Source organism: Megalops cyprinoides, chromosome 23 (genome assembly GCF_013368585.1).
Source record: "Megalops cyprinoides isolate fMegCyp1 chromosome 23, fMegCyp1.pri, whole genome shotgun sequence".
NCBI classification, from domain to species: domain Eukaryota; kingdom Metazoa; phylum Chordata; class Actinopteri; order Elopiformes; family Megalopidae; genus Megalops; species Megalops cyprinoides.
In genome coordinates, this window is record NC_050605.1 from 10,722,473 (window position 1) to 10,746,178 (window position 23,706).

At 45.3% G+C, this 23,706-nt stretch overlaps 1 protein-coding gene across 2 annotated transcripts; it reads right to left on the minus strand.

Annotated features, from left to right (window-relative positions):
* On the minus strand, nucleotides 1-23,297 carry LOC118770267 (nucleosome assembly protein 1-like 1). Of its 2 annotated transcripts, none has more exons than XM_036517833.1 (15): nucleotides 23,195-23,297; nucleotides 16,752-16,790; nucleotides 14,894-14,982; nucleotides 13,014-13,116; nucleotides 10,959-11,100; nucleotides 7,193-7,285; nucleotides 6,659-6,787; nucleotides 6,324-6,395; nucleotides 6,076-6,215; nucleotides 5,152-5,297; nucleotides 4,794-4,813; nucleotides 4,490-4,612; nucleotides 4,354-4,386; nucleotides 4,166-4,216; nucleotides 1-1,620 (listed from the first exon to the last, which is right to left on the minus strand). In XM_036517833.1, exons 2-15 carry the CDS (start codon nucleotides 16,766-16,768, stop codon nucleotides 1,582-1,584), a joined length of 1,197 nt encoding a protein of 398 aa, XP_036373726.1. In that variant the 5' UTR covers nucleotides 16,769-16,790; nucleotides 23,195-23,297; the 3' UTR covers nucleotides 1-1,581. The 2 variants fall into 2 exon arrangements, with proteins under 2 accessions (XP_036373726.1, XP_036373727.1); XM_036517834.1 differs by having other exon boundaries at nucleotides 7,205-7,285; nucleotides 23,195-23,296.
* Nucleotides 23,298-23,706: the final 409 nt, after the last annotated feature.

A 23,706-nucleotide genomic window follows, 5' to 3' on the forward strand; every position in this document is an offset into this window, starting at 1 on the left:
CATCCTGTCATACATTTCAGTTCACATCACAGTGATAACCTGGACATGGCTGCATTCAAGGGGAAACGGACAGGTCCTGCTCAAAAATGAACATCTGAGACTCGAACCTTGGCTGTCGCCTCTGCATGCAATTCGGCTGGCTGAAAGTCTGACCCGTGTTCCGCCCCAAGACTGGATTTGGCTAGTTTTTGGTTAACCATTCAAACCTATTCCTTCCACAAAACCAAAGTGCGTGCCATCCTCCCCCCCCCTGAACATTTTAGTTTGGTTAGTTTAGCTAGTTTAGCTGCATCCTGTGACTGACCCATCTGTCAGAACTTAGACTGGTTCCAAGTAGGAAATGCTTAACAGCTGCAATAATAGCCAATGGGCGTCATGCATCAAATACAAGCCAGTTGCCTTCATCAGTACATGTTCGGTGGTTAATTTATGACCAGGATTATCTACCCATAACAAACCTCTACAGAAAAAAAAATACAAGTGAGTGAAAGTTGTACAAAGTGCTACAAAATGAACAACAGCTCTGTTACGTTTCCTGGTAATATGTAGGTTATAGAGCCAGCAAAATGTTCAGCAAACACCCCTGTGAACTACCACCTGCAATCAACAATTTGGAATGTTAAAGGTATAACTAGTTCACACGTGCCACGTTTGCCAAAAATTTTGGGTCCACAAACGAGCCATCTTAACGTAAAGCAAGCCCCTCTGTTCGACTTATCAGGTTTTCCACCAGTCAGTTTATCCTCCCAATCTCAGATGAAATAGATCAATGTGGTTCCCAATAAATTTTTTAATTCATAATAATTTAATTTGTCCCATCCCATGTATACTGGAATGTAGAGGCTGAGAAAGACAGGATGCAACACTTCAGAAAAGACTGCTTCCACAGCCAAATGGTACACTGTTTAAGCAGTGATTTAAGAAGTGCAAGTTCACCCTTTTAGATTAAAAAAAAACAAGACAGGCAGAAAGTGCATTGAGAAGATTCCTCAGACCGCATCACGGGTTCAGTTAAGCAGAGGTTCTAGCTACGTCACTGCAGCACGGCATTTTCTACGACAAAGTGATGAAGGCACAGCTACAAGCACAGACACACTGAACTCACAGATAGCCAGAATCAATAGCTTTGTTTGGTTGCAAAGGAAAGGAATAGGTTGGAAAAAGGTACTGTGCGTCTCTCATCATTCCCCTTTCCGTCGCCCCATTTCAGTCTTTCCACAGCTGTTGTCTAAAGAGCAATACAACAAAAGACTTCACAAGACCCCAAACTACTTAGCAGTGAGGAAAGAAGTTCATGCTATTTGCGGGAGATTTACTGCATTCTAACCATTTGTACAGAGGGAGGGGGAAAAAAAAAAAAACGTAGTCTAGTAAAATGCTATGCAGACTGAGCCGAGATTTGGAACTGGCCCCCTGATGAGTTTTGTAACAAAAATTTGTTGAAACCTTTATTTACTTATTTATTTATTTTTTTTTATTTCTACCAAGAAAAATACAAAACATTATAAGGCGGTAAGTAACTATGTTTTGTTTGAGAAGCCGTTACAGTGCGGTCGATCCTCAAGGCCACAGACTCGGGCTTCACTGCTGCTTGCACTCAGCTGGCGGGTTTGCGTCCTTCTGTGGGGGGGGGGGACAGAGGGAGAGAGAGCGCGCCGTTATTGGCCCCGTTTTGTGTGGGCTCAGAGCACACACATTGTCTGCCCAACAATGTCTTCTTCAATTTCGGCCTTTCTGGCATACATTTGAAACACTGCCTCCTCAAATGCTCCGGGTTCACTTCCCTCATAAGCCACTAAGGGCAATTCTCAAAGCGGTCAGCGAGTTCACTTAAATTACTACTTAATATGTATTTGAAACTGGAGCTTGCCATGCACTTCAGGTTTTTTGAGGAAACAGTATGCATTTGGAAGTGAACCCTGGGAAAGCGCTTGGTCGGACAAACCATAACAAAGATCCTCAGAGGACCAACTTAAGCTTCTGGTACATTCAGCCCAACTCTTTCCCTGAGTGCCTATCCTCATATAACATTCCAGGGTTTCCTTTAAAGCAGTGAACTGTATCGTACCACTTGAGATCAAAAGGCAAAGACTGGCATTCAAAAATGTGTGCCTTTTCTGACATTCACAGCTGTTGAGCCCCTTAAGGCTTGAGAGATTTTTGAGCAGCAATGGCAAAGCAATCCACACTCAACATGTCTGGAATGCATACAGTAGAGGGGTGCGTCATTATGACATGAAGTGGCATTTGCACAAGAGGTTACACACAACTATTCTGGAAGGCACTGGAACACAAGGAAAATGGTCCCACAGAGGCAGCCTAGAGCTGATGAACTGTTTTTGAAAGCCAGAGACCATCAACAGAAATTTAAAAGGTGATGCTGAAAGTTTGAAACTGACAAAGAAGCGGGAAAAAATACTCCTTCCAGGATATCCAATAAAGATGCAAAGCACATCCCCCTCATTTTACACATCACGACAACTTAAAAATGACACCAGACTCGGTTTCGACTGCATCCTTAAATCCACGCAAATCCATAAACTTATGTTATGCCACCAACATCCTAACTGTCGAGGAACAATGGGTTATCTAATTGTAATCTGAATCAAATTTTAAAAATAATAATAATAAAAAAAGAAAAGCTTTTTTGAAGAAGTCTGACCAGCTTCAACATACAGAAGAAATACAAAATGTAGCAGCAAAGCATATGGCAAATAAAAGAGAACCCACTGCGTTAGTTAGGGGTGGTGAGGGGGATGAGAAAGAAATGGAGGGCGAATGAAATTAGGGGGTAAAAAAAGGCGGTGCAGTGTGCTTTAAGCAGACAATTCACAGGCTGTACCTACCAGGATAGGGTTATTTGTACACACACCACTTAAACCTAGTGAGGAGAAATTTAGAGAGCAGCTGACAAAGTGGCAAGTGATCGAGATGAGAACATTAATACAACGATTTAGGAAGCACAGAGCAGACGACAGGACTCAGGCAGGCTCAGTCAGCAGAGAGAAGGGAGGAAATTAAATATGCATTCATAAAATTTAATAAACTACACAGCTAAAAATATGCATGTGTAAAAACAGCCTGAGACACAGCAAGAAGGATCTAAATCTAACAGATTAAAGAAAAGAAAAAATGTATGCAAATAAAACTTTCATTCTACACCCTCCAGAAGTTTAGTTTTCAAAAGGAGATTCGAGCCTGAAGTCTCTCGAGCCCATTTACATTCCCACTTTTCCCCCCAAATATAGCAAATCAAGAAGAAATGCAGATTAGATTTTCTCTCCAGTGCATTAAAAGCAATGCACTGGAGAGAAAAAAAATACTCCCCCAGACCAATTTCTACAAAGCCTGACCAAAACGTGAAACGTTCCTAAGGAATTCATTTTACTTCAACAATGTATCAGACTAACTCTCCCGTGAGAGCGTCCAAGTCAGCCTGCCTTCCTGTCACTGCGGCTGAATTTACAGGAGGATGGAGAACAGCCAAGCCCTACTGCCACAACACACATATCTCACCTTAAACCAGAGCAGAGGATAAGAGCTTATGGGCAGAGCTTCAATGTAAAACATGAGCAAGCATGTGCATTTTTAATCATAAAATAAGAATGTATAGGATTTTTTTTCCGTTTGTTTTATCACACCGCTACATGGCTCCCACTTCTCTGACTTTGAGAACATTTTTGGTAGAATAAAAACTAGAAGGAAAAACTAAAGATGCCTAATTTAAAAACAAAATCACTACAGTAATCCCATACATTGTTATGTTTATAAATGATCTTGTTTCGAGTGATATCTCCTTGGATGGCAAAGTTTCAGTGTTGAAACAAGGAGGTTGCTTGTTCTAACCCCAGGTAAGTCACTGCTATAATACCCTGGGGTCAGTTTCAGTCAGGGAGCAGTCTGAGCGTTTTAGTTACGCTATGTAAACACATCTGCCCCCTTTCGACATTAATAGATAAATCTTAAGTTTCTTAGCACCTGAGAACCCATCCCCAAATAAGGAAAGAAGAATGGTGTTAATGAAATGCATTTCAGCAGTATGTGTTCTGTATGTTGAACATTTTTCATTTCAAGAAAGCAGTTAAAACTGAGGTCAACAGTTACTATATCTGTTATAACTACCTATTATGTCTATTGCATTCTGAAAAGTGAAAGGTTTCCCCACCTTGGGATCATACTCGGGGTCGTTCTCTTCGTCGGCTTCCTCTTCGCCTTCCTAAGTTAAGAGAAACAAAATCAGGAAAAACTTGAATGGAAAGCACCCATGCTAAAATACGCCCAGGCACAAATACTGATCAAACAGCCGGAGCATTGACACTCATACAGCAGCTGGCACAAGCGAGGGGCCCTTACCTCGTCATCGGCCTCCTCTCCCTCTTCGTCGTACTGAAAGTGACAAAAGAGGCGGGGATTACAGTTCGCCTGAGACATGCATGCCACGTCACACAATCTCATTGGCTCAAGGGGAGCACAGATACGCGGCACTCACGTCGTCGTCGTCGTCCTCGATGGCCTCGCCTGTGAAGTACAGCACCGCTCTGGGGACGATGCGCTCGCGCAGGAAGTGGCCGATCTCGAAGTCGGCCGCCAGGACGGCCTCCGAGTCCTCGTCCTGAAAAGGCAAGACACCTCAGGCCCCGCGCAGCGCAATGCTCTGCACGTCCGTTATGGATCATTCACGTTCACTATGCTTGACCAATACTTCCCCTCCTGGTGAACACTTTAACACATTAAACTGGATGTGACTCTGAATGGGTGATAAGAGCTGAACATGAAGAATGAATTTTACTCACCAACTCTCCACTTTCAGGGACTGTAAACAAAAAAGTAAAGAAAGCAGTTTAAGCAGCTTTACACACACACACACACACACACAGTTGTGTGCCATTATAAATACATACAAGTCCACATATAAACAGAAGCCTGCAACGAATTAAAGGCACACTGAAGTTATCGTGTTTGATACCCTCACTAAAGAGGTTCTTAGGAGAGAAGCGTGTAAGTGGATCTCAGGATGCTTTTTTGATAATCAAAAGCTAGTGTGCAACACGTAACACGTAACACGTTTGAAGCACTGCAGCCCGTGGGAGAACACGCGTGACCTTCACTGGCTCCTGCGTTCCACCTGCCTTCAATGAAAGATGTGCTCACCTTCTGGCGGGCTGAAGAAGTTGAAGAAGGAGTCGTTGGGGACCGTTTTGGTGACCGTCCGGACCGTGCCTCGCCCCTTGTGTTTCTGCTTCTTCTTTATGGTTTTCAGCGTGACGTTCTTTCCCTTCGTCCAGTCGATCTGGCATCTGAGGAGGGAAAGGAGCGGCTGTGGGGTCTGTTCCTGACAAAACGGGAACGTACCCACAGCTACATGCTCGCAGAACAGGCCTGACAGCACATCCTGTGACAACCATGCTCTAAAGTGAGATAATGCAAGTACAATGGCCCGGCAACCAAAAGTGGCAGGTTGATTCACCCACTCAGCCAGTCTTCAGCTGGAGGATCATGTAACATAACAGAAAGCAAGCTCCTCTCTCACATTAGGGGCAAACTCATCTGAGCATATTTATCTCAGTTAAAGGAAGCTATCGTTAAAATGGATATCAGGCTGTCTGATACACACACTCCACTGATAGAACTATCTGCCACCAGTATAATGAAGCTATCCAAATTTAGCTCGTATTGTGAACTTCAAACAAACACTGCCACTTCAATGGCTCAAAGTAGTTAAGCAAGAGATCGGTCTGGATCCAAGGAAATTTCATCCAGGATGTCACCTCCTCAGCCCAGGTTACACACACCAAGGCATACTGCACTCAACCGCAACACAGGAGGTTTTGTATTGTGGACGTGACAGAATTAATTTCTTATTAGCTATAACTACATCAACAGCGCCACCTACTGGTGGGTAAGCATTGAGACCAAAAAAGCAGTTCCAGCTTAGGGGGTAGAGTTACTGAGCTGACCTGAGATGCACATCACTGATATGTTTAAGCCAATCAAGACCGCTCTCTATGGGAAAAGTATCCTGGTTCGTTCAAATCGCTGTTGACAGGCATCACTAGAACAGGGTCCAATCCCTACCCTGTGCAGCTCATGATCTCAGGCCCGTCAAAGGAGAAGGGGTCCGTCTCATCCGGCTCCGACCTCATCTTGTAGGTTTTCGTCAGCACTTGATTTGTGAAGAAGTCGTTGGGTTCAAAATAAAATTCTAACGTGAAGCTCTGAAAAGAGGGGAGAAAAGCCAGAGCAACAAACCATGATGCTCAATCTAACCACTTTAGACGGGTAATTATAGGCAATCAAAGCAGAAAACATTCGTTCAACCTTACCATTGGCTGGCCTGGATCTGAGAATTTGACTTTGATGTCTTGTAAGTGCTTGAGAATTGGCTCGTCATGTTCCTGGAAGAAATGCATCAATGCTTGGTTAAAATATATACTATACATTTTTTAGGCGCCCTTCAAACCAAATCTATCTCAAGCGTGCAATACCAAGGAACCTGTCAAACAAATGAGACTCTGGGCAGGGCCAGCAGATGGCAGCACCTACCAGCTTTTCCCCACACAACGCTTTGTTTCTCTTGTAAATTCATGTTGCGTGACCCACATTCCAGAAATTTCTCGTCACCAGCCCTCTCCCCCTCCCTCCCTCCCTGCGAAGGTACCTGCAGCATGTCGCTGAGCAAGTCGACGTTCTTGAACACTGTCAGCCAGAACTCCGGGATTCCCTTGGGGTCCTCCTTCTCCTCGTCTTTCTTCTCTTCCTCCAGCTTGGCCTTTTCCTTCATTTCATCCTAAGAATCAGACAACGAGAACTAGGGCAATTAAAAAGGAGGCACTGGCGTACAACTCAAGTCATTCAATTTCTACATTTGTTCCCTGCGTAATTCAGCACATTCGCACATTAAATTCGTACATCTTTACATTACGTTGCTGCCATAAATCTCATAGGGGTTAACTGTGGAGGAAGCTGCAATTTTTAATAATAGTAATACGGACAAAATGGATAATTACACATAATGTTAGAGCTGAGCAGGGAGATCCCGGTTCATAACCAAATAAAATAATCCTATTTTAGCTTTACGTAAGCACTTCAGATGAGCTTTGATGGACCGGTGTATTTCGCACCGTGGAACAGCAGCTCCAGCTCCCTGCACCCCAGGTGAAGAGAAGCATGCAGGTATGGGAACCACCTGTACCTGCTTACTTACGGTCAGCTCTTCCTCCTCGTCCGCCTTCCACTCGCACTCCTCGTCCGTGGGCTCATACGCCGCTTTGACGATTTCACACCGCTGCAGAAAAGCAGCAGCATTATTCAGTATGACTGCTCAGTGTCATTATCAGTGCTAGCAGATACACATGGCAAAGCTATGGATTCAGTATGGGACACTACCATCACTGCTATCAGATTAACATGGCAGAACTACGGATTTGCTTACCATGGTATTTTGCAACACATTACATTTAGTAGATGCTCTTATCCAGAGCGACCTGCATAGGTTACAGTTATTACATGTTATGCATTTATACAGCTGGGACTTTACTGAGGCAATTCTGGGTTAAGCACCTTGCCCAAGGGTACAGCAGCAGTGCCCCAGGTGGGAATCGAATGGGCAAACTTTTGGTTAGAAGTCCTGCTCCTAACGACTACGCAACACTGCCACCCCAACCTCACTGCCACTTGCAGCACAATTGCCTTATTCAATTTACATATCTACCATTTCATACAACATTTATTTTTATTTTATTTACAAAAGCAAGTCTGGTGATGTACCTTGCCCCAGAGTACATGACAGCACCTATCTAGGACTGTACAAGCAACCTCCTAGTTTCAAACCCAGTTCTACCACTGCATCACAATGCCTCCCCATTACCCGTCAGGGCACCATGGGCTGAACAAGGTGCACCAACACTGACCACATAGTCAGGCGCGGTTCAGATCATGCAGACCGAGCTCTCTGAGACGTCTGTCACACACTGCACACAAGCATAGCAGGGGCAGGACACCAGAAACAGCCAATATCCCCTCAGTCTCTTTAAAGCAGGACCAAGCAAGCACACTCTTCGATTATGAAGCCCCACACAAAAAAAAAAACATTGACTCCACATCAAACAGGTTGGATTTCCCTCTGATACTGTTCCACACACCAGAGAAAGAACCTGGCACTTCGTGCAGGACGAACTTTGTGAAGGCTCTGGCTGAATTTTGATAAAGACTGGCCCAGATTAAAATGCAGATTCATTTATTCCATTTGCAGAAGGTTTAGGGTCAAACACGATTGTTACAGGATTGCTTAGAGGAAGCCTTTTTTGGACAGTTTTCCTTCCTGCACCAAAACAGAGACTTGTGTAGTCAGTGTAGTCTAAGTACAAACAATGTAAGCTGGATACTGGAAGATAATGTGGCACATATCTTGCCAAAATGCAGTATTAGTTCTCTAAGACAGCCATTTGGCAGGTTTCTGTATGTCCCAAAGTGACCGCTTTCAATGTGTTTCTGCTGGATTCCTGGAATGATCTTAATTCTCTTGCTTTGGGGGCAGCAATAATTGCTTGTCCAAGGCCCAGAATCCTCAGTCAAGAGTTCAAGCATAGGAGAAACAGTCAGGTGACCGGCAGATGGTGACTAGCCAATCGGACCACATTAAAACAAATATACACCCTACGTTTAGACAAATGTGGCATTCCAACCCATTCATCATCTTCCTCCACTTCCTCCAAATACGAACCTTTAACTCTCATTTAACATCCCCCCCAACACACACATTTAAACACCCATATTATTGTCATTTAGCAGACACACTTATCCAAATAGACTTGACACAGATAACCCTTTTTTATGCGTTTCTTATTTATATACCTAGATATTTACTGAGGCATTTGTGAATTAAGTACCAGAAACCTTTTGGATACAAGCTCTGCCCCTTACCACTATGCTACGCTACCTATATTCACAAGAAGAAACACACACAGCCAGTTTCTCTTCCAACAAAACAACAACTGTGCCCTGGCGCCGCCTCCCGACTCTCTCCACGGTCCCCAATGCCCCCGGGTACAACCACTTTTCTTACATCCCGCATCTATCCAATCAGCTTTCACATAATCTGCACAAATAAAAGAGCCCCTGGTCTCAGCACCACGCTGCTCCTCCCCCGTCCTCTTTTAGATACAAGAGACGCGGGGATGCAAGCATAAACAAGCAACCAAAGGAAGAGGGAACAAAAGTGGCAGTGCTAACGGGGGACAGGCGCTCGGCGGGCGCGAGCAGAGGGACACACGGCCAGCGCAGATTAGCGCGCTCCGTTCCACTACGTTTCCCCACAGTGTAGCGTAGCGGTAAGGAGCAGGACCGGTAACTGAAAGGTTGCCGGTTCGATTCCCCGTTGGGGCACCGCTGTTGTACCCTCAGGCAAGGTACTTAACCTGGAATTGCCTTAGTAAATATCCAGCCTTATAAACGGGAAACATATGTAAAAAAAAACACTAACGTATGAATGTCGCTCTGGATAAGAGCGTCTAAATGACAATATTGTAATGTAATGGAGGCAAGAGCGAGAGAGGATGGCGAACAAGGCAGACGATTTGGGGGAGAGGGAAGGTGGCGCAGAGTCAGGGTGTCTGGGAAAGAGGTCGAATTCTCTTCACGTTTTTTTTTTTTTTTCTTTCCATGGCTAAGGAAATGAGAAAGGCTTTGGACTGGTCGAGTGAGAGGTTTAGGTTGGATAAGTCCTGGCTGGGTAAGGACCAGACTTCACTCACAGCTGCAGGGTAGGGGGTTCCTGGTTTATGTGATGAGGAAGGGTAGGTCTTTAAACGGGTGAGAAGAACACATTGCTCTTCTAGCAGTCACACCCTTTTGGGGGGTGTGGGGATATTCATTTCACAGTAAGAGAAGGTCCTCACTTTCTTGGAGATGTTTTTTTCCCCTAGTCCTATTAATCGATGCCTTTGTTCCGTTTTATTGTTTCCAGTCCTATTAATCAATTGCTTTATCTAGTGATGTGAACCGGTTCATTTGTGGAACCAATACAAATAAGTGGTGAAATCTCAACAAAAATGGGATTCTAACTGTTGCGAACAAACCAATAACTGAAAACGGGAGACCCTTTGTCCAAAATCAAACAGTAAGAGAAAGATGAGGATACATCAGGCTGGAAGACAACAGAGCAGAAGCATCTAAATCTTGCAGCATTCCATCTTAAAAGGGACACTGAGCCTCAGAACACCTGGCTCTATGCATTTTGAGGCCCTGCTTCTGACTGGTACCGCTCGCCCAGAGCTGTGAATGAGGGTGAGCGTTAATGCTTTGTGTTAATAGGCCTGCGCGTGGGCGGTGCGCGGAGTAGCGCGCTGCCTGCGCGTAGGCTTTTTCTGTGCTTGATCAGGTCCGTCCCCGCACTGTGCCACAGCTCAGCCACGGCGCTCCGCATACAGAGAAGCAGGTGGGACGGAGGGCGTGCCTGTCTGGACGCTGGGATCAGCGTGAAGGGTGTGGAAATTTGGGCTGTTGGGGACAACTGCTGATGTCGGGGGAGAAAAGGTAGCCGTTTGACGCAGTTTTTTGAAGTTTTTTTCCTTCAAGAATCATTAGCGCTGGAGTACAAAGAAGAGAAAATGGCAGCCTACTTCTGCCCATCTAATGGGACCATTATGTGCTGGCCCACTGGTAAAGCTGAGAGTTTTGTCCCTTTCGCAACTCATTAATTCCGGGAACACCGTGGCTGCAGAAACAGAACAGCTTGGAAACACACTGATACACACACAGATGACTGGAATAACACCAGAGTGCCTTCCAGTATGTTCCGTGCACGGAGTTAGATACCAATTTTGATAATTAAAAACCGAAAAGGTCAGCTCTCAAAAAAAAAAAAAAAAAAAAAAAAAAAAACCCAGAACAGCACTGTTTCAGATGTTCAGCCCACATTTGGGAAGACGTCCCAAACCAAACGGAGCCGGAGTGCTCACCTTGTCGAAGAGAGGCTGGTAAAGAGCAGCGTACTTCCTTTCCAGTTCGTGGACTTCTTCGTAGAACTTGGCTTCGATCTGGGCGCATTTCACCTGGAGGTTCTTCAGGGCATTGACACGTCTCTTGACCACTTTAGGTAAACTGAGGAGAGAAAAAAAAAACACATTCAGCCACTGCGCCAGGCTAGCAAGGGCTCTTTTCGGATCAGAGGGACTGACCATCTCATTAAAATGTACATACACACTCACACTGAAGCTTGACATTTAAGGGCATTTTAGCTGACCTATAACAGTCCGTCCACATCACTAGTTTCATTCAGAATGAAAAAGGAAAAAAAAAAAATGGTACTTGAAAGTGATGTACTAAAACCGACTTATTCAGATAGTGATAACATAATCACAGGACCAAGAAGCATTTGGTTTGAAGTACCAGTAAAAAAAACAAGTAGACTCCTTTTCACTGCTGATGGAAGGTACATCCATATGACAATTTTAGGTGGGTTTATCACACACAATAACCTTATGGCTTGCTCTTCCACTGACCAACTGACTAACTGGCTGCATGGCTCATGCACTTCCCACTCTGGTGCTAAAAGCACTAGAGTACACAAGCCTAGCAGGTCTTCCATTATGTTTTACCACTAGTGGTGAAAGAACCCGGGGACTTCCTCAGCTGCTGCCGGCCTTAAAATGACATTTAGGCACTCGCTCGTTATTCCCTCAAGTTCTTTCTGTCACTACATGCAAATCAACTCCTTGTTAACAAGACTGCTGCCTGCAAATGGCAGGCCTCTGGCTGATGGCTGTTCCCCTAAAGCAAGGACAGATTAGCTGAAAGCTATCGGCATATCACACTGAGGCAGGTAATGAAGTCTATAAAGCATTGCTGCTACCTACTTTTTTTAAAATGGTACATTCCTTCTCTATGAACATGGAAGATGAGCCAATGTAACCCAGTGGCGCACCCCCCCCTCCTTGTATAATAAATGGTACATTCATCCGTAGCATAGTTCTTCCATGCGGGCACTGAGGATTCTATACACAACGCTTGAATCCTCTCCATCTAATGAGACACCTGGGTCTCAGGCCTCCTGAAGGCGAAGCCGAATCTCGCCTCAGGCGGGATGCAGGAGGGACACCGCTTATTCGTCATCACCCTGATCACGCTCGCACAGAGGTAAACAGCAGGCCGGGCCCAGAGCACCCCCTCCGTTACTGATGGTGTCGGAGGTGTCCTCCAGGGGACAGCAGCGGGGGACGGGGGTAAGCGAAGGTCTGCCCTCCCGGTCCCCGCTCCGTGATGAATTCGCCGGTGCGCCAGGTGGCTGCTGGCCTTGCTGCACACCTTCCTCTTCAGGGGAGGGGGGGGTTGATTAATGGCTCAGAACGAGGGGACACGGCACCGAAGTCACAACCGCCTCCTTGACTGGGGGCTGCGATGTCATGAATCTGCCCGGCGGTTTGTCATGCTTAACGCCACGCTTGTGTTATAGTCCCTAGCAATATCGCTACAATGGAGAGTACCTAGAACAGAGTGCCAAGAACAATTTTATGGACACATGTATGCTTTAATGGTAGAGAAAGGACAGCTTGTTTAAACAGGTTTATGGGTCTAATCCTGCTTGTACAGCATTTTGCCTTTATGGAGAAAATTTACAGAACACTCAGAAGAGTGACACTTCCAGAGTGGGGATGTTTGTTAAGTAGAAAGGACAAGTCTGCTTAAAGGGATATGAAAGAACAGCCACTCCAAGGCCTCAAACCCTCAGCCAAAAGGCACTGCTGCACGTTTTAATCAACACAGTTCTCCTGGACTGAGTTTAATGGGACAGTACTGTGTAAGGTTTCTTCTCTGTGCTGATGTAAGGCATAGGCTCATCACTACTTTACTCAGGTGGGACACGCATACATTCAACCCACAAAGGTTTGTGTGTGTAACAAGATACCAAATGTGAACACTATTCTCATTCACCTCAGGGAACCCAGGTTAGCCCATGGAACCCAGGTTAACACAGCAAAAGTGACCTGTTAGATTCGAATACTGTGGTGTGTTACCTCTCCATGTAGCCAGACGGCGACCCCACCAGCCCATCCAGTCTCTCCTGCAGCGCCGCCAGGATCTGTGGGTTCTGCATCATCTGGGCTGTGAGCTGACGAGCTGCGGGCAGAGAGGCCGAGTCAGACATCCCTAATCAACCCCACGCATTCCACCTCTAACAGGGTAACTGGGGAATCGGACTCAGGCACAACGAGCCAGGCATCTTAATCAATCCCAGAAACAGCACTTTATTAGCCAGAATTGATCACTGACAAATGGCCACAAAACATGAATAAACCTTAATGTTCACAACCAATTCATTTATCACAGAGAGAGCAGTCAAAACATTCTTACTATCCATTCATTTGTATGTGAACTCATTTTACAACTGACATGATGGGGGAGATGATGGAATGGGTAATTATACACTCCACGCCCGCTGATTTTACGCTTCTGGTGAGACCACATGCGCAACCTGAACACACCTTGCTCAACAGCGCCCCCTTGTGTGCAGCTTTCATATTCCATAGCACCCAACGACAACATTCTGAATCATCCCAGTAACCAAATTCATATGGGGTCTATACTTCAGACCATTTCCAGGGCCGCTGTGAGGGGCCACAGGCTTACTCAAATGGAACAGGAAGTCCAACCCAAAAACACTGACACCAGGAGGGGGCGGCTCAGAGGAGGAGAAACAGGATTCCTCAAACAGACCGGTGGGGCGATACATTATCAAACACACTTCCTGAGTGTGTTTGGATGCCGTGCACCACCTCACCCTTCTTTTCTGAGGATCTCTGAACTGTCACTCAACTCCACTAGACTGCCAAGAGGTACAGGAAGAAGCCGGAAAGGGAGAAGAGACAGGGGAGGGATAAGCAGATGAGTGGAAAAAAACTATGACAAAAAAGGTAGATAAAAAAAAGACAGTTTACAGGTGCATGCAGATGCAGACATACACGCACGCCAAGGCCAATGCCGAACACCGTGTTCGGCGCCTGTGGTTACGGATACCCTCATCCCTTAGGGCATAACCTTCCCCTACACGTACTGATATGACAATGTCATGGAACAAGACAATCGTCTCTGGGATACTACTAATCTCAGCCCCACTAGCTACTCTTCCCAACAGCCTATAAATAGGAAGGGAAAGAGCCGTTTTAATTCAGGCAGCAAACGGAGGCCAAATATTCGTCAGCGCAACCCGTGCGAATAAATAACAGGATGTAGAACAACAACTGTTTTGTAAGAGGAGTGTGAAAGAGAAGCGCAGGATCTTTTTGATGCAGGACCGTTCAGTCACAGAGAAGCATTAACTAACAATTAAACAGAAGGCCAGGCTTGATTAAGCTTTGCATATTAAATAAAAGTAATCAGAGTTCTCCCAGAGGGCATTAATGTTTAATAAACTCCTACCCTGCGCTGGCAAGCAATCACAGTCTGCGAAAGGAAATGCTTTTTTTGTTACCTACAAAAGGCAAATGTTTTGGGTGAAAACAAGAAATTCACAGTTGCTCCTGGCATATTCACCTCCCGCTTCCTGAAGTGGCTGATCGGAGGCTCTCATTTCCATTGACTGTCAAATATGAAGGAATTTCTGTCGCAATAGTAACAGCAGGTCCCGACTGCACACACTAACCATCGGAAGGACCATCCCAGGGGGCCCTTAAGCACCACTGCACACCCTTTGACACCGTACCTTGTCCACCATGTAGAGGTTCTCCACTTTTGTGTTACGATCAAAACAGATGTTGCACACTGTTCATTTGGAAGCCCCCCCCCCCCAAAAAAAAACCCATCCAGATCGCTACATTTTGCGGGTTACAATGCTCCTTTCATATCTCATTAATCCTGGTGGTGACCTGGATTAAGAGCAGGGGTTACAGGCTCCTACCTTTGTTGTTGACGTCCTCTCCTGCTTCCTCATCTTCCACCTCTTCCACGTCCTCCATGTCTGCCATGTCCAGCTCGGCCTGGTCTTTACTGCGCAGCGGGGGGGGCAGCCACAGACACAAGCGTCAGCTCACGATTGTCACCTGAACAAGCAGTCTCAAGCCTTCTGCAAGCAACTCCAACAGGGCCCAGACAGACCGCTGCAGAAATGTCTTTTCTGGATTTGTAATGCTCTGTTACATCTGTACAACATGTATGCTGCCACGGATGGACATAAAATGACAGGGTCATAGGAGGGTAAAAAATTAAACAAATATATATTTAAATGTTCACCATGTTGTCAATTCAATTCAAATGCATTTTTTCTGCATTTTTACCCTCAGGAAAGAACACCGTTTAATGTTCATTTCTAGCAGACAATCCTGTTCACATAATTACATAGTTTAGGACAGTCAGGTTTTGCACATTAACTGCCTACATTTGCATCATTTGCTTACCAGACACCCCTATCCAGAGAAGGCTGCATATCGTGCGTTTATACAGCTGTACCTTCCTTAAAGGTACAACAGCAATGGCCCACCCAGGAATCAAACCGGCAACCTCAGGGTTACGAGCCCTGCTCTTTACCACGACGCCACCTTGTTCATATCATATTGAACTGTTCCTCCACTAAACGCTCTGGACCCTAATATCATGCCATAGCCTGCGCATCAACATATGCACTGTTCTCTCTGCCACTCAGTGGCTGCCGAATTTGGATAAGCACTGGACTTGATGATTATGTACGTATTAATGGCTACCAAATGTCAGGCTCTCAAGGTAAAGGCTTTGCTCTTCAGAAAAACAGGCCAAGGCTGAGTCAGAGGCCTCGCATCCATGCCTTTCAGAGGCGCTGGAGAGACGCCAGCAGCGCGGCGGCAGCTTTGATTATTTTCCTCTGCTCAGCGCAGACAGAACACAAAGGGATCCTCTCTCTCTGCCTGCTCCAAGAGCCCTTTAATCCGCCTGCGTTTGTCAATCAAAGCCAACATTAACACGTTTAGATTCCAGAGGTGGACGCAGAGGGGAAAAAAAAAAAGAAAAGAAAACCACACGGTCTCTGCAAGGTTCTGGGTGGCATTTAAGGTCACCGGCACGAGATGTGCTCAGTCATTCTGTCTATACAGAGTAACTCCCTCTGCACGCTCGGTGACAAAGCACTGCTTCAGCTGTTGTACGTTAGGAGATCGGCCGCTCTGCGGACCAGACAAAGGGCTTAACTCGTGCCATGGTGTCCCTTCCTGTGGCGTGTGCCACTGACCCCCGCCTGCCCGGGTGATCTGGCCTTCGGTGCCAGTCAAGCCCTATTAATCAATCTCAGAGCGGCGTCACCTCGCTGCTCTAGGACTGTGAACAGCCGTGAAAGGAAGGCGCGCCAGGCTCCGAAACCGGAGCCGTGGCATCCCAACCAGTCCAGACACCCGCGCCCAGGTCACCCCCACTCTCCCCTGGTCAGGGACTGTGTCATTATTACACACCGCTGCTGCGTGAGGGCAGCGCAGCCTCGGCTCCTTCTGCCAATCAGATCTCAAATGAAACGTTCATGCCAGTTTGCACCCACCCTCCGCAGCTCTGAAAAGCTTTGGCTTTTCGGCATGGTACCCGAGGGCTTTCAGAGGCGAGAGGCCACCGTCACGCGACACCTGATCGTGTCATTTGAAGCCTTGGTGCACGCATGGCTGGGCCTCAGCCAATCAGAAAACAGTGGCGAGAGCAGCCATTAGGCCACTTTTGTGCGCACACAAAAGTGACACTTGAGCCGGGATCGCGTTGTTTACTCATGTCAACACGGAGAGCCCAGTCCAAGAAAAGGCACTTACTTGTCAATGTCTGCCATCTTGGTTCAGTCCAGGGAATTCCTAGAGAGAAAAAGGGGAGGGAGGGAGAACATTCATTAATCTGGAAAACAATTACTTTGGAGGCATTCTGAAATGTCAGCCACTTGACTGCTTTGCTCCAATTAAAGGCCTAAACCCTTCCGAACGCTTACTTTAGGGTCTGCTGAACACCGACACGTTCAGCCCTAATGCATTCTATGCAGAGAGCTTGAGGCAAAAGTATCTCTCATCTGAAAGCCACACTAATCCCCGGTCAAATCCCCACTCCATACATTACAATACCACCTGAACACCACTATCAGCCAAACAAATAAAGAAAACCTCTTTTAAACACCCCCGTGTGTATGGAAACAAATAATCCATAGGGGAAATAGCTGACTGACAGCACGTTCTATAGGAGACTACAACAGACCCATGTTAAATCTCACCGCTGTTTCCTCATCAGAATAAAGCCACACTGCAGATTACCCTCTTGAAGTGGGTGCTACTTTGTCATGGCCACCATCTGGGACACATCTTGTGACACGATATGCCTGGCCTTCCGATCTGGTCTGTTCACCGATACCCTCAGTTAGCCCGATGGTGTTGCTAATGCCAGGGCACCAAGGTGCGAGTGGGGATTAGGGCTCGTTTATGCCCGCCTTTCAGCGGCCGGGCACCCTGCCCAGGGCCCAGAGGGAGACACAGCCGCGTGGCGTGTAGGGAGAGCCAAAGGCTCAAACACAGACAGAGAGCCTGATTAAAATCGCCACTGACCCGGTGTCAAACAGCAAGCTCACTCTAGCACGTCTCCTAGCCTCCGATGCCCTGCTACATGTAAAGACTGTAAAATGGCTCTACATTAATAAGGACATAGATAATGGGTGGACACAACAGACCAGCTACAAAAGGTGAATTCCTTTTTATTTATTTATTTTTTTTTAATTAACTAAGGCCTACAGTTACTACACAAAGAGTTTTGTGACTTCAGTCTTCCTGTTTTCAGATAAACCAGCGTTTTGGGATTCGGTGTCATGTTTTTAAAAATGCAGGCTGACCCTGGGGATTTCATGGTTCAAGCTGTCCCTGTAGCACGGCTTACACCTTTCAGAGGATACCTCTGTTACATTCAAATATATAATTTAAGATGGTACCAGCCTCCAAGCAACTAGCCATTTCTTTCCTGCTGGGGAAGCACAACAGAACAGTCTTCTTATATGCAGAAACTACAAACAATGTTTTCCTAATGATATAAGGAAAACATCTCAACCTGCAGTTAGCTCTCACTTAATTACACTGAAATAGGTGATACAGGCATGCACTGCCCACTGCTCTAAGTTCAGGTCTCAGTCAGACAGAGGAATCCCATTCTCACAAACCAAACAAATCAATATTTTAAACAAAAAAAATGCCTTCAGGCCAATTCTCAAATGAGAGCATCATAATTAACATAAGTATCCAGCTCTGCAAGAGATGAAATATTCAGTGTACAAATGGCAACTTGTAAGATGTTTCTCGCTCGATTTATAATAGAGCCATGTAGCATTTCAGCAAAATGCACGCCAATACGTTTCTAATAACCTTAACTAAAATAAGGAGGAGTTACTGATCTCTGGTATTAGGCATATAATCCGGATAATTTGACCGCAAATATTTCTCTTTGTGAGCAGAGATCCAATAAAACTTCTGCAAGATTCTCGTTCCACCCTGATCACGGCTTATTGAGGTTGTGTCACAAGTTGGCCAACCCTTTCATCCAAAAATCAACCAACGGCAAAAAACATCCACGACAGCCTTAAGGCACCAGCTTTGACCACCGAGTCGCACGCTATTCACATATTTTACTTCTGAAAACTACTTTTGTGGAAATGAGAGCTGAGTTGAATGAACGCAGAGTTTCAGCACAAAATTGTTTCAGAATATTTTTGGTGTTCGACACTTAGCAGTCAAATCCCCAAAGTCAGTTCAATATGAAAATCCCAAGGAAAGGCCTTGCAACCGTGCTGATAAGAGGTCTACAGTCCAAGAGTCTGGAGGCCTTTAACATTAGTTCTGGGCTTCATTCCCCATCCGCACACAGCAATCCAGGAAGAAACACTGAAGCTTCATGCTGGAATAATCCTGCCCCCAAAGCACTGGCCCTGGTTCAGTTGAGTTAAAATTTTGGGTTGGGTGGTCCAATTCAAGAGTTATTAGGGGCGGAAAGTACCTCTGGTTCATGCTGCTTTGATCTCTGCGCTTGATCGGACCCGATAGGCCACTTCATCAATACATGTTGTTTCAGTGCTGTTTCCCTGAGCAGAAGAACTGAATAGAACCACACAACACTTCAAAGCCGTTTTCCTGGTATTTTTAAAATGGTTGAACTGGATCTGTTAAGAACGTTTCCCAAACAAAATGTTTGTCAGCAAAATTTACATCAGCTTCAATGCATGCCGACATATTCAAACTGCTTAAAGCTAGACATCCCCAGATAAAATGGCCAGCTTCCTATAAATATAAAAAGGAAAGACCCATCTGAAACTGACATGACTGTCTTCAATAGAGCATTTGCTCTGAGAGTGCAGCAGCTGAGTGCAACTGAATTCAACTGCGTGACAGTCTTAGAAAGTGCATCGTCAGGTTGAAGCACTGCAAACCTTCGTCTGGAATGCGGTCAGAGAAGCAAAGGAACATTTAAAAAGCTCCCGAGAGCACTCCCATTAAACAAATTATTCATGGCCAACAACAAAGGCCTGCAAATGTATTGCAACAACTGACTTGGCCCTTAAAAAGAAATAGCAGTATTGTCCTTTATTGTCCAAGCCCATCAGCTTGCAACATTTCAGACCTTTGGATGACTAAGTACCCCTACTGCAATACTTTTATTTAATGATATTCAGATTTAAGTTAAGCAATGCTTTACATTGCAATAATGTTAGAGGGCACAGGACATCTGAGGACCATTTTAAAGGAGAGTCATCTCACAAACTCAGCGTAGGTGAGGACAACCCTTACCAAGAGACATGCCAGCATTGACCCATTTTACGATGCCACTTCCCTTTGTGTGGGAAACTTCAGTTGGAGGCATATTCAATAGGTTTGGAAACCTCTTCAATGCCATTTTCATCTAGCGCCCTCAGCTGCCAGTATGAAGTTCACAATAAAAGTAAGGTTTCAAAGGAAAACCCTCCAGACCCGAATCCGACACACACTCTTCAAATTTCATCCGCAGCTGCGAATCCTGCCACTTTATTTTCCAGGGGAACATCCAGTAAGGAGGGACTGTAATATTAGAGTGGATGTTAAGTGTTACCTAAGCGCTCTTCAAGAAGTAGCACTTTTTAAAATTCAGTTTTCAAAATTAATTCATGGGCTTTGTCTCATTTCCCCTTAATTGTTCATTTCACATAACATCTTGAACAGAAATGTTATACCACACTGATGTTACTGAGATGTTGCTTTTGTTTGTGTTCATTTCAGAACGAGAATGGACGAGGCTTAACCATACGATAACCACTGAAATGGACCAGGGGTTTATACTGAATGCTACTGTTGTTACCACTGCTATACAGGCCCAAGAAGCAGCAAGAACCATACCACATTTGGGCTCTGGTGCTTGTCACACAGCCCGTTGGGAAGAAAGCACTGTTGGATATTTTACATTTACAATTAAAGTTAGGGGGAACATTTTACCGAATTGAGCTTGTCCTGCTGATTCTTACCATCAAAGCATTCATTTCTCCATGCAACAGAACTAATGGCCAAAATACAGGCTTCCCAACAAATCTGATCAACATTCCAGCTCTGTAGGTGGAGGTACCTGTGTAATGGTTTGCAAGCTGACAACACTAAAAAAAGTAAGACCTTAATACTGGCAGTGCTGTTCAACACATTCACTAGCCAAGGATAAAAACTTATAAAAACCCACCACCCAGTCTGTTCTGTCTAACGATGCCTGAACTTACAGCTGGAACAAGCTTGTCATCTCCCAGCAAAATATTAACCGGTCACCAACTCCTCACACCAGCACCCACTAACATACCAGCAGGGTTCTGCACTCTAAGACTACGCCATGTTCTTGCTAACAGGGAAGGTGTGTGGTTCACATGAGTGCTTGGACCATAAAATAAACACTTGCAGCAAGTGGCTGATGCTCTTTATTTAAATGTCAGCCTGCACTGGGCGCTGGCAAGTTTCCAAGATGGAGGTGAGCACGCAACAGTCAAAAGGTGTGGCCTGTTGCAGACAACAGCCTGGACTTTTGTTTGGAGAGCCCACAGCACAGTCAACAAAAGGGAAGACGTTAGCATTTCTGCCATCACCAAAAAAGACAAAACACAAACACACATCAAACACACACACACACATGCACACGCCATACACACAGGCTTCTAACTCCCGTCAACTGTTGTTCAGATGACCCTTTCACAGGGATCTAATTCACTACAAATGATAGTAAAAATAATATCAGTCACGATACTTAGTAGTGATTCACTGGGAGATGTTTTCTCCCGCTCCCTTTTCTGTGTTCCTACTCCTTCGACGTCACTTCCCAGACCTACATAAACACCTGTGCAAATGGAGCATGACTGGATTCCAACTGTGACACATGAGTTCTAAACACAGAAAAATCACAAGGCCACAGTCATCACAGCCTACACTATATCATAGCTGGGGCCTGAAGCTCTTTCCAAGACATTCTCAGTCAAGCTAAATCACAGCTCCAGTCATAGTACAAATAACACATACCTCAGCACTGGGGTGATTACTGAAAACCTTGACCATGCTACCCTGGGTAAACTGTGGTGATATACATAATATAAATAAGTTGACATACTTTTTCATAACTCATGAGAGTAAAAAACATCTCCACCAAGGAATTTCAGTTGGAATCACGACCACAGTCATGCCCACATGAATGAAACCCCATTAATGCCTGGGGATAAAAAGAACTGGTGGCTGGTATTTATGTCTGCATTACCTCATTTATAGCCGGGCTAATGTTAATCAAAAGAGCCATTTTCATTACACAGCAGAAAACCGGCCTGTGTGTAAGGCAATCTAATTTACAAAAAAAGATTATTTTTACGACGCTACTCAATGTGAAGACACTTCAGGGTATCGGCCAACTCCACTCCAAAACCTAAAACCGTAAACACTGCCAAGTTTATGAAAACGTACGGAGGGGAAAATAGGCTTTAATTAGGAGTACCAGGACACCAGCTCTGAAGTCAGGACAGGCACCCGCGCAGTATGCAAATCGCTTTCCTGTCGTGACAGTTCTCTTTTCATCGCTCAGAATCCACATTTACCTTACTGGCAATAGCAATATGATATGGAAATACAGTCAGTAATATAAAATATGTGAAAATAAGCAGACCTCGTTCCTGTAGCTACTTTTTTTTCGTTAAGAAAGTTAGACTGCTAGCTATAACCTTTCAGTCACCAATCAACCACGTGTTGCCCTACGCCCCGGTTAAAAAAACGTGTTGCTAGCTGGCCAGCTAGCAGTGCTGGGCATGTACACAAAATTTGCGAGCGTGCTAGCTGGATATTTACCTTGCATCCACACAGATAGCTACTTTAATGCCTATAATGACAAGATTTCGAGCTAATCAAACGTTCAAAAGTACTCTTGTCTGCTACCCAACCACACAATTCGCTACCAACTTTAAAACTACTCCCTACAAGATAGCTAGCGACAGTGTAAGCCTTCCAGCTACCTAGTTCCAAACGGCTAACGTTAGCTAGTTGCGTACTTGTATAACGACAAACAAATTAGTAAAATATCAAGTTAGCCAAACGTTAAGTAAAAAAGCGTCCCCAGTTTCTTGGTGGTAAACAACCGTGAGCTAGCATGCTGCCTAGCTATAGCGATTCTGCCGTGGAATATTAGAAGTATTATATAGCTAGCTATGCACTTGCCCTGACAAGCAGCCATGATTTCTATTCTCTACAGCATGATCCGATCTCAAAAACTCCGTCGCTCACACTCCCATCCCGTTACTCAAGAAATAAGGTCAAGTCCAGATTTAGGGGGGTTAATATGGACAACGACTGCGTTTGGATCTCAAAAATGTAGCCATCAGTCATAACCCTGTCGTCTCCCAAAAATATATATCTTTCACTTACGTTCAGTCAGAGCGAATTGCAAAATGAAATGCCTTTTTAGTAAGGTCCCCGTGCACAGCTAGCTTACATGCATCATGGTGGAGGTTGAGTCAATGGCTGCTGTCTCTGACTTAGCTCGCTAGCTACCCAACGTTAGCTCGCTACCACGTTAGCTAGCTAGCTAGCTAGTGGCTAAATTTTACTCGTTTCGATCATTATCACGAACGTGTCTTTACAAGCCGTCCACTCGGACCCACGTCGTAAAAACGGCAGCTATTAAAATCGAGCCGTTCGATTCACTGTAGGGGACTGAACTGAGCCGATTTAGCGGACGATGTTTTTTTTCCGCTTACCTTTTCCTGGCGGCTTCGCTCAATGGCAGTGCGCAGTGAAGCGGGTCTCAAGGCAAAGAGGTCCGCGCTGATGGCGGTAAAGGGAGTGAGATCCCGCCGCTCGCGCTCATATACATCTAGCGTCACCACGTAACCCGACAGTCGCCAGGGCAACGTTCTGCCTATGGGAGGGGCTGGGTGGAAATTTTAGGAGGGGGAATGTTATCGTGTTCTATACATGTGGCCGGTGGCACTGAATATTGTCAACTGCGTTGACCAATCGCCATATAAATATGTGGTGGTTATTGAAATACTTACCGTTCATCCAAGTCAAAAACTTGGTAATGGAGTGAAGTGAACGGGGCTGTTAATTTGTCCCACCGAATTAGCATGCCTGCGTTCTGGCTTGTGAAGAAAACCATGTTTTGGGGTAATGGAAAGCTGACTGAGTTATCTCCACAAAATAGCAAGACGTGATTTTGGCATTATTTAATATCAGACATTAGATCAAAGCAACACATCTCCCATGAGGA